Genomic DNA, 11,707 nt, shown 5'->3' with positions numbered 1-11,707 from the left:
ACCCCCACCCCCCGCCAGCCCCCACCGCCGTGTAAGCGGACTGCCTCGGAACCGCTGTGACTGATTGCTGTCCTTGTTCTGTGCTTGCCTTCCATGCTTGCTTCTTTTTGGCTGTGCCAGGAGACACACTTGCTAGAGAAGTGTTTTACATCTTTCCGATGACTTGTGACCTGAACTGTACAGCAGAAGGTATCTGCTGAGATCACATAATTTGCCTCAGATTATGAGATCTAAAGAAAAACAGCCATTTTTCAAATTTTATTCTTTCCAGTGACCATCTGTCATTGCTTTTTCTTTTCATAGCGGGTCCATGCTCATCCATCCCAGTTGCAAATGTACTGACTTTCCATACATCCGTAGATCCTTGGATTTTTAGATTTAACTCAACATTCTGTTTTGTGCATGTGCTGTTTTGCTTTTTGGTTAGATTTAGTCATAGAACTTCATCATGGTGTTTAGACTTTATTTTCATGCCATCTCATTTCATTGGTATAAGTATCTCAAGTTCAATAGCTTTGAAAAGAGAGTTTTGTCTTGAATATGATGGGGAATGCATTTGGGTAACGTTAATATTATAGAAAACTTTGCTTCATTAAGCTTTGTGTCCCACAGCAATGGGAAAAAATGTCCAATAGTGTAGAGTCAGGACTAACTGGCATTAACTTCTATTTTTTTCAAAGTTAACATTTGTTTTTAATAGTTATTTTATTAGATCTGTATGCTCTAATTGTCACAATTTTTTTAAGTAAAAAAAATTTTTAAGTAAAATTTTAAGTGGCCACCTTTGGTTTCTAAATGATGCGATATGTAGCTACTGAGATGTAAGGTATTCAAAACCCTTGAAGAAACAAACTGAAAGTAATTCAGCAGTTGGTTGGTAGAATTAGAAATGTTTTTTTTTTGTTGTTGTTCTCAGTTCTTGCTTCTTCTCACTTAGTAGCTTCCTCAACAGTCATGGATCAGCCTTTTTTCTTCCTTTTTTTTCAGTAAGCAAATGTTGTCTTTCCAGTTGGTCCTTGTTTTCTGGTCTTTCAAAATGAAAGCTCCCTGGAATCACTCTGATCACTGTATCAGAATTTTTTTCTTTCTTCTTCTTTTTTTTTTTTTAACTGCCATTAAAAATTAGAAAGCCACAAAATAATTGGTAGATTTTCATCCTGTGACCTGTTTCTACTTTTGTTTGTCCTAACTTAAACTAGGTGGCAACTACGACAGTCACTTTGATGTGGACAGGGGCACTGGAACTATCATTATTGCCAAGCCTCTTGATGCAGAACAGAAATCAAACTATAACCTCACAGTTGAGGCTACAGATGGGACCACCACTATACTGACTCAGGTAGGTGAATGGCTGATGGCACAGAATTCTGGTCTAGGGGTCCACAGGCAGTGGGGCAGTTGGTTCTGCCCTCTGAGGTTCCCACATCAGAAGTTACTGTGTTGATACAGTTTATATACATGTACACACTGAGGATTTTTATTTAGGCAATGAAAATTCACCATAAACCCTGATTTAGGTTTTGAATGCAATTAGCCAGTTTTAAAAAATTTGAAAGTAGACTTTAAAAAGCCCCACACATTTTTATGCCATCAAAATCTTTTAATTCTCATTTTGAATTGTATTAGTATAAAGTATATCACTGTTGAGAACGACTTGTCCCAAGTCATTTGCATTAAAACTGGTTAAAGTGATTATCTTTTAAAATACCTTTTCGAATTGTTTTTTCCCCTTGGCTACCTTTGGTTGTGTAAAATAACTGATTAAACTGTTCTAATAATTCCTCTAACATCTTTATTTGTTCCTGTCTGATGATTAAGACATGGTCAGATCATTGAGTTTCAAATTTAAATGTCAGAGCCCTAAAAATTACATTTAAATTCTCTTCTTTCATATCAGTTCTCTTTGATTCATGGTGAGGGCTGGTTGTAGAACTTGTTAAATACTTGCTGTGTGCCAAGTATTGTTCCAAAAGCTGAATAACAGGACACAGAGTCCTGTCCTCTTTGAGTTTACATTAGAATGGTAGAAGCTAAAGGCTTGTGTTATGATTTGCTGTGTCTGAAAGGTAAAAGGAAGAAATTAAATGTTAGAAGATAAAATGCTTATGAATTCCAATTTCCTGTCTTTAGATTATAATACTTCAAATCTTAAGACAGATCATCTGCTAAATCATTTAGTTGTATTGAAGAAAAAAAATTACAGTCTGTGACGTCTTTTCAATTAATAAATGAATAGATAATTTAAAGTCAGTTGCGAAATGACCTTATTTCTTTCTCCAAATGCTTGTGATTTTTAGTGTATTTAGAATTGATATATGAATCGTGCTTTGGGGTCATTTTGAGATTGTCATGTAAAATTGCCAACACAGTATTAATTCAATCTTGTCAGTAACTGTTCTCATTGTAGAAGCTAGACTCTAGAGCATGAAAATGAGAGTAAAAGCATCAAAAGTTGTAATGAATTTAGCAGGATAATTTTGAAAGGTTAAAAAGTGTAACTGTATGGAGATCAGTTCAAGTAATTGACTAACCAGAAGTCTAGCAAAGGAAACTTAAAAGCGTAGAAATGACCCTGGGTGCCAAGCGTTTTCATTCCTGAAGATGGTATATCTACAGGTGGTATTTACCACTTAAAACGTAACTCCTGGTAATTGTAGTTTTCCTTGCTGTAGTTAGGAGCTTCATATGAAATATGGTGACTAAAATTCCCATAAAGTCCAGTAAATATGTTCTAGTTTTCTTTTCTCAGGGACACAGAAATTCTTCCATTTCAGTGCTTCAGGCATACTTCTGTAACAGTCTGAGTCATCCACGGAGGATCTTGATAATATTGTAGTGAATTGCTGGCAGGGAGAGCTGATCAGAGTATCAGAGAGCAGTTCCAGGGCCTAGGCTGACCTGTCCAGGTGTGGGCGGTAAGGGAACAATCAGTAATGAGGCTTTGATTCCCAGTCTGGGGCTGAGTATAGGAAGATAGGAATCTGAGTGGGAGCAGAGAGGCAAGCACCAGCTGTAGAAGAACACGGAGATCAGAGCCAGGCTGACAAGGCACAGCGGGTAGATGCCTGTTTGCCGGTGAAACTCGGGATCCAACAGAACAGGTTTTGCTGCATCAAGGTCAGGAGCGGCAGGCGTCAGGTCCATGGATGGAAAGCGTTGCTGTGGTTGTGCTGGGCGCATCCTCACAGAGGTGGGCGGTGGAGGGTTGTGACCTAGTGGTCGGTGCCCCGTTGGAACAACTGCCATCCTTGCCTTCCCGTCCTGCCGTCTTCTGTTGAGGATGCTGACTGGTATTAAATCAAGGCACTTTGCTTTATCTGATATCTCAAGGTAACTTGCCAAATCCAATTTACAGGGTTTTTTTTCCTTATTTTGGAAACAGCCTCACTTTCATGTTTTCTTTCGGTGTCTCTAGAGCATCATGATTGCATACCCTGGGGCAGGCCGTTTGGGTTGAATGGGGGCTCTGCCTCTTAACACCTGTATGTGGGCAGGTACCCTCTGTGGGAAATGGGCACAGTGACTCCCTCCTCATAGAGCTCCTCTGAGGGCGAAACAAGATAACACTCCAGTGTCCCCTTCTCCAGGCTCTCAGGCCTGTGCCCCGTGAGTGCTCCCCGTGTGTTCCCTCTTGCCCATGAGCACCGGTTTGGGCTCTTGTGACGCCTCTTGGCACTGAGTCACCTTCCTGCCTCCATCCTCTATCCCAGCGATTCAGCCTGCCCTGCCTGCTGCCAGACTGTCGGCCCGACTGGAAGGATGGGAGGTGAATTTTCCCCATCGGGCAGTTTAGAGCACACAGGCCATGAAGTTCTGTCTGGAGCACACAGGCCATGCAGTTCTCAGTTTGGGGCACACAGGCCATGCAGTTCTCAGTTTGGGGCACACAGGCCATGCAGTTCTCCGCCGCTGCTGGGAGACAGGTCTGCTCCTGGACCCCCTTCTCCCTGCTCCTACCGTGTCACCCCTCGTCCAGGCCCTCCTCTGCAGTCTCTTAGAGACAGGATGTTCATTCCTCCCTTGCCTTCATGTCTGTGCCCAAGCTTTTCCTTCCACTCCGGTGTATTTCATCCGCCAGTCGAAAAGCCGTGCAGGCGGAGTCTGCCTCCTCCTCGAAAGCTTCCTGAATGGCCCAGACCATCTCTAGACTCCTGAAAACCTCCTTGGTAATATAGGAAACCTGTGTGTGCAAGGTACTGCCCAGTGAGGTTGAAAGCTTCAACAGGCAGGGACGTCCACAATTCCTTTACACCCTCCGTAAACACAAGTGCTGAGTGTGAACGTGCCCAGAAAATATGTCAGTTGAATTGCTTTATCAATAAGAATTGTTCTTACTCCAGCTGTCCCTGTTTAGGTGGGATCAGGTGATCTTGAAGAAGGATTAAACTATTTCTGCCCAGCACTTGGTGAGAAAAATACATTTTAATGTATTTGTTGTTCAGTTGTTCAGTCGCTCAGTCATGTCCAACTCTTTGCAACCCTATGGACTGCAGTACGCCAGGCTTCCCTGTCCTTCACTGTCTCCTGGAGTTTGCTCAAGCTCATGTCCATTGAGTCGGTGATGCCATCCAACCATCTCATCCTCTTTTGTCCCCTTCTCCTCCTGCCCTCAGTCTTTCCCAGCATCAGGGTCTTTTAATGTATACTGGAAGTGAATATATAACGATTTAATTTATAGAAATTATCTTTATAGCTATGACTTTTAGATCATCATTGACCTTCAGGTATCTATAGTTTTAAATGTTTACATACATAACTTTTACATAAAACTCTTCTGGGGTTTGGTGGATGCACTTAGTATTCACATAGTTTAATGTTACAGATTCACCACTGAGGTTTTGGTATTCTTAGAACAGAATGGTAGTATCATCTTCATGAAAAGGGCTCTGGTCCACATACTTGCTAACCTCTGTTAACCCCAAAGTGGTTAAACACCCTCATGTGGTCCAGGGACTTTGGCCTCTTGTGCCATTCAAACTACTGAGCTTTATTCCATATGAGCTAGTGAAGCTCTGGTTTCTTGTTTATAACTGAACTGCCTTTTGTAATCATAGTGATTTCTACTATCCCTTATCCACATGTGTCTTTTCAATCTAAAAGTTAATCTTCTTACTGTCAGGGTAAATTTTTTTTTTTTAGTTTAGATTGGGACTCACTTTATACACATCTGTTCTTTTTTCCTTTAAGATTTTCATCCTATGCTGGCATACTTAAGAGAACTATCTCCAGTGTACTTAACATTGCTTTTAAGTGAGAAATGTCTGTACTATCTATGTGTAGTTTGTGATCAAAAAATATAAGGCTTTTAAAGCACATTCTTAATTTTCATTCTTATTCACAATATCTTATGGGTAGAGATTTGGAGTTGGCAAGATTAGAGCAAGAACTTCAGATATTGTGACCTTTAAGTAGCATCCTCACCTCAGTAGCTTAATAGTTACAGGTGCAAATCTGATACAGGAAATCAATCTATGAAACTTGGTAAAGTAAATTTTTTATCTTTCCATGAGTAATCTAGAAATATCTCTTCTCTGGAGACCTAAGAGAAAGTAAGTATGCATTTCAGAAAGAAATGTGTGTTACATTTTTCTTTCAAAAATTAGTCTCAATAATTTAGAAAGGTCTTTATTATCTTACTCATATTAATACAGGTAGTATGTCAATGAAAAATTTAAAACGTTTTTTTATTCCAGATTTTGGTTGCCTTTATTTCTCATGTTTGAATTCTGTTTTGCTCAAAATTAGTTTTTTTTCAGTGTGCATCTGATTTTTCCTGATTTTTTTTTTAACACGAAAACATTGTAATTAGGAATATTGTTATGTGAGTCATTTTGTCGTTGCAGGTATTCATCAAAGTAATAGACACAAATGACCATCGTCCTCAATTTTCTACATCAAAATATGAAGTTGTTATTCCTGAAGACACAGTGCCAGAAACAGAAATCTTGCAAATCAGTGCTGTGGATAAAGATGAAAAAAACAAACTCATCTACACTCTGCAGAGCAGTATCGATCCATTGAGTCTCAAGAAATTTCGTCTTGATCCTGCAACCGGCTCTCTCTATACGTCAGAAAAGCTTGATCATGAAGCCATTCACCAGCATATTCTCACAGTCATGGTAGGGCTTTCTGTTCATTGTTCTGCTACCATATGGTTCCTGGAGGGCTCCATGTGATTGAGAGTGATTTTTACCCGTAACAGGATTGATAATATGCTGATTCTTTTAGGTACGAGATCAAGATGTCCCTGTAAAGCGCAACTTTGCAAGGATTGTTGTTAATGTCAGCGACACCAATGACCACGCCCCCTGGTTCACAAGCTCCTCCTACGAAGGGCGGGTTTATGAGTCGGCAGCTGTGGGCTCAGTTGTGTTGCAGGTTACAGCTCTGGACAAGGACAAAGGGAAAAATGCTGAAGTACTCTACTCCATCGAATCAGGTATTTTTGGAGCACTGCATAGGTTTATAACTTTGCACTTGTTATAAAGATATTTCTTCTAAAATTACTTCTAGATGTTGAAAGATTTCTGTATATCACTATGAAAACTGCTTAAACCGAAAGGAGAAAGAGGAAAAAAGTTGAACTTTTAACTCATTAGAAAGCAAAGATAGAGAGTCCTAACTACGTTTGGGTGATGTTCTCAAAGATTTCATGTTAGCATAATTCAAGGCTCTGAGAAGTCCTGCAGTGAAGAAAACTTTATTTGACCAATTTAGGATTTCCAAAATGATTTTAACCACACAGTCACGGTCCTCCACAGATACTCTTAGAATAAGGCTGGCCCAGTGATCTAACATTTTTCATTTAGTCAGAGAGTGTTTTCTCTGGGGCAGAGCAGGAAGCCCCATGATGGGAGTGCTGACTCCCGCAGTTCTCACTGGGTCACGGCCGATGAAGGGTACTATGCTGCTCCTACCCCTTCCAGGTTTCGCTTTTCTGCTGCTGTCACCCCATGCATCTTTCACAGCTGCATTTCACTCATGGAAGAGGGTGGTTGCAGTAGGTCCCTGGGTTGGGACAAGGACTTGAAGAAATGCTGACAAGGCTGGGGCCCTGCTGGAGTCGGGCAAGAGACAGCAAGGGTGGGAAGTCCAGCTGGAACCGTGGGCCTGGACAGCTCCAGGTGTGAATGGCAGCCCACTCCAGTATTGTTGCCTGGAGAATCCCATGGACAGAGGAGCCTGGGATCGCAAAGAGTCGGACACGACTGACTCAGCTTAGCACCCGGCAGGGCGCCAGAGGCCTGCTGCCGATTCCTGGAGCAGCAGAGTGGCGGCAGCAGAGTGGCATGCTGTCCTGTCTGTTTGCGGCTGCTCTTCAGTCGTCTGTGTCTTCATCTGGACTGTCATTTTATGTGCCAGGTGCCCTGCTAGGAGCATTCACGCTTGTGCTTGGCAGGTAGGGGCTTCCATCAGTCCACAGACGTATGTTCTTGTGAATGAGTTCTGCCCCTGATGAAGCCAGGATCTGCTCTAGAGCATGTGACTTATCCAGTCAGAAGTTACCTTGCTCCAGGACTTGCCTGACTCATGCCAAATACTATAAGTATTAGTATTAATATTAGCGCTTAAATATGGAGAAAGCAGCTTCCAATTTCCCATCTCTCTCTGCCATTAGTACAAAGCTCATACTCTCTTCCATTCTTTCCCTATGGTGATTTTAGGATATTGAGATCATCCCGTTAACCTGATTTTTTTTTTAAATAAGTCCATACCTCTGCGTATTTAGGAATTATATATCTTTCTAGGCATTAGAATTGATAGGGGTATAACTAACTCTAGATCACATAATCCAAAGCTGAGCAAATGGAGAGCACTTTTTAAAAAACAGTGCTTAATCACTGTATTTTATGTGGTTAAATGATTTTTATTTCTTAATATATTTGAAGTTTCATGTTTTTCCTGAAAATGACCAAATTTAGGCCATTTCTTTCAAATAAAACCTCATATACTGCCTGAGGTTGCAGTGTTGAAATGTAGTGTAGTGTAGTTGACTTGAATAAAGATGATTTTTCCACTGGTTCAGAAATTTATCCATTAAAAAAAGCAGCGCATTACATTTGTACATGCCTGAGCACTTCAATAAAATAATTTTCTCCTAGACAAACTGGCTGGGTTTGTGTAGGAGAAAATGCTAAACTTTCCCTTAGCTTTCACATAACTTTCAACAACTGGGTGTTTAAAATATGATTGTCGGTGCCTGACTGAAGGCATGAGAATTCTTTAAATGCCTGTAATGACTGATGGGATTAGTAATCTGGTATTCCAGGAATGAAACTGTGTCTCCACTCAAAAACCAGATAATACAAGGGGCCTATTCGGATATAAAACTTGGACTTAAGATAATTTCATAGATTTGGTAATGTAAAAATCATACTATTCCACTTGATTTTTAGGAAATGACTGCCACTAAAATGCAATAGAATCACGTGTCTGTAAATTTGTTGACACTATTAAATGGTCACACAGCCTTTGTTCAACAGTGTACTCATACTCACTTGCTCCTGACTTGTGTCATTTAATAAAGCTCAGAAGAGTAGCTATAAATTCTGGCCATAACATTGCCAGTTTAATTAGCAGCAATTTATTGAGCAAAAAGTTTGGTCTGATGACAAGTCTTTAGGGAAAATGGAAGTCACTGAAGAATATTTTCAGAAACAGTTATGTGTTTAGAGACACATCAGTGCCATACTCTGAGCTATAGTATTTTATTTTTTTAAAGTAGATGATTGTGTCTTCAAAACTGTTGTAACCTCTGGAATTAGAAGACACTCAGTAAAAACATGTATTGACTAGAATTGGTTTTCTTCCCCAAACTTAGGTTAACCGTCATTGCAGTTGCCACTTTTACAGAGCTTGCTGTACTGTCAGGCAGTGGGCACCCACAGCGTGTCCTCAGTGGGTAGAGGCAGGTCCTAGCACAGCTCTCTGACATGCTTTTTGGGGTGTAGGTGTATATAATACAGTCACAGCTGACATGCACACATTTGCATGTTTGTCCGGATAACTGCCTTGTTCATATAGAAGGAATAAATTAAGACTTTAGAAATCAGCGATAATCTCCCCTAAAGTGAATGACCGAGGCCCCACCCTAGCACAGACTTTTGTCACTGCCCTGTCAATTTGTTCACAAATGCCATCTGTGTATTTCAGTAATGGGTGAATGTGGCTATTACTCAATCAGACAAAGATGCATTTTAGCCACTCAGCAGCCCTCGGGGTTTTTCCACGTAAACGTGACATTGCTTTCCCATCTACAAATCTGATGGTTTCTGCTGTAGTGTATATATGGGTAGGATCCATATATTAACTAACCAGCTGTGTTCCTGTTTAACCTTCTTGTTATCATTGACAAGCTCAGAACTGTCTTTATCAAAATAAAAATACTACACGTAGTAAAGAGTGTTTCTGAATTTCACATTGCCGATGAAAATTTTTATCACAGATTTCCAGTTAGTCCTAACACATTCCTTTTGTTAGTTCTTTTAAATAGGGTGCTACCTGTAATAAATGGTTGTTGGCAGTGATTGAAGTATAGTATCAGTGAGGAAAAGAAAACCAAATAGATATATATGCATGTTCAGTCACTCAGTTATGTGTGACTCTTTGCAACTCCATGGGCTGCAGCCCACCAGGCTCCTCTGTCCATGGGATTTTCCAGGCAAGAATACTGGAGTGGGTTGCCATGCCCTCCTCCAGGGAATCTCCCCCACCCAGGGATCGAGCCCAAGTCTCCTGTATCTCCTGCATTGCCAGGCAGATTCTTTACCACTGTACCAGCTGGGAAACCGTAAATAGAAATGTAGTATTTAATGAACGTATTAATTTTTTCCAAGCTGCTGATCAACCTGTTTGGTGATTAATTTCTTTTCTTTCCATACATGTCTAAAAGTTGTTTCATTCAGCAAATATTTGTGGAGTGTCTCCTAAGTATCAGGTGTTCTTCTAGGCAGAGGTGATAAAACAACGAATAAGACAAGCCCTGCTGAAGTGGAGCCGACATTCCAGGAGGGGAACAGATAAGAACCAAGTGGCAGTATGACGTGCTGTAGAAAAGGGCCAGGGTAGCGGGACAGACCAGCCGTGATGAGTGGGACAGTCAGGGACGCCTCACCGTCGAGTTCTCTAAGAAGGAGGCATTTGGGCAGAGCCTGAGAGAGCGAACGAATGAAGAATAGCTGGGGGGAAGGCTTTTCCAGGAGAGGACACCCCCCAAACCCACTGAGGATGTGTTTACCTGATTGAAGAGCCTCTCGGTGCAGATAGAGCCCATTCACTCCTCCAAGTAAGGCCTTGTGTATTTGAAGCTTTCACTGTACAAAATAAGAGAAATGCATATAGATGGATGAATATAAAATATATTTTATCAGTACAGACACAGGAGAGCAAAGGGCGGGGATGCAGACGGTTGTCCAAGGTTTTCACGGTCCCCGTCTCAGGCCAGGCAGCCACTCAGACACAGCTGTGGACGCAGGAAGATGCACAGGTAGCTGAGAAAGGGCCTCGAAATTCCGATGAGTGCCTGAAACACAGCGAGAGAGGATCCGGGGTCACTGGCTCTCGTAAATACAGACAGGCCGGAAATTAGTGTCTGCAAGGCCTGGCAGAGGCAGTGTGACACCGTTCGCGGGCCAGGCTTCAGCTCAGCACCTCGTGGCCTGGAGTCGTTTCAGGCCAAAGTCCTGCTGCAGGTCAGGACACGGCCCCGGGGCCTGGACACGGAGCCAGGCAGACTTAATGAAAACCAGACTGGGTCTGGCCTCAGGAAGAGCTATCACGGATTTTTGGAAAATGTGTTGAAGGAAGGAAATGAAGGCCGTTGAGGAAGTGTTTACTAGTAATGATGTGAGGAAGGGAGTGCTGCCTTGGGAGCCCCTGGTTGGCAAGTCACTCCAGGTATTTCTGCTCCGTGAATGGGCCAGACTTGATGGCAAACTGAGAGGAAAGCAAGAGTTTGAGAAAGCAGTTAAGTGGCAAGTCAGCCTTGTTTTGCGTCAGTGTAAGAATTCGTTTGGGGAAAATAAGTTCAATTCTATGACTCAAATAAATGATTCTGGATTCTTTGTTTAGAAAACAGGAAAGGGACGAAGGGTTTGTGGATGGATCGAATCTGAGGACCCTCACACTGCTATGATCTACCCAAAAAGATAGTAAACTGTGTAACCGTAGTAAACTGGCTTCCTCGGATAGGTTTCAGTCAGTGATGCAAAACCACGGAATATCGTGGAGTTGTACATGTAGCTGTTGTAGATAATGTAGCTGTAAAAAGTCTAAAGAAAGCAAGTAAAACTATCTTAGGATTTTCAGTTTTAGCATTATTGACATTTTTGGATCAAAAAATGCTTTGTTGTGAGGCTGTCCCGTGTGTTGTAGGGTGTTTAGCAGCATCCCTGGTCTCTACCCGTTGGATGGTAGGAGCACCCTCTCTCCAGAAGTGGTGGACACCTAAAATATGTCCGACTGGACGTCCGTCTGGGTGAAATCGCCTCTGAGTTGAGAAACACTCACCTAGAAATTAAAATTGACCTGAAAGAAATTCAGGGAATATTATTGAAATCTTCAAAACCTGCAAAGTGGGGCAGATTACATACAGGCTTCTTCATCAGTTCCCAAATGTTTAAAATGCGGACTAACTCTATTGAAGTTTGTTGAATTTAATTGAAGTCTTCCCTTTCATATAAGATTCTGGAGAATTTGCAAGCAATGA

The 11,707-nt window shown here is 41.6% G+C and overlaps 1 protein-coding gene across 1 annotated transcript in view; it reads left to right on the top strand.

Moving 5' to 3' along the window:
* FAT1 (FAT atypical cadherin 1) overlaps positions 1–11,707 on the top strand; it is a 126,530-nt gene that overhangs the window by 84,354 nt on the left and 30,469 nt on the right. Inside the window, exons 7-9 of the mRNA XM_010835822.1 lie at positions 1,200–1,339; positions 5,844–6,119; positions 6,229–6,439. Coding sequence (XP_010834124.1) covers positions 1,200–1,339; positions 5,844–6,119; positions 6,229–6,439 — 627 coding nt within the window. The remainder of the gene's footprint in view (positions 1–1,199; positions 1,340–5,843; positions 6,120–6,228; positions 6,440–11,707) is intronic.

Source organism: Bison bison, unplaced genomic scaffold, assembly GCF_000754665.1.
Source record: "Bison bison bison isolate TAMUID 2011002044 unplaced genomic scaffold, Bison_UMD1.0 scf7180017864050, whole genome shotgun sequence".
NCBI classification, from domain to species: domain Eukaryota; kingdom Metazoa; phylum Chordata; class Mammalia; order Artiodactyla; family Bovidae; genus Bison; species Bison bison.
The sequence above is the reverse complement of the archived record's forward strand: the minus strand, read 5'-3'. Positions and strand labels throughout refer to the sequence as shown.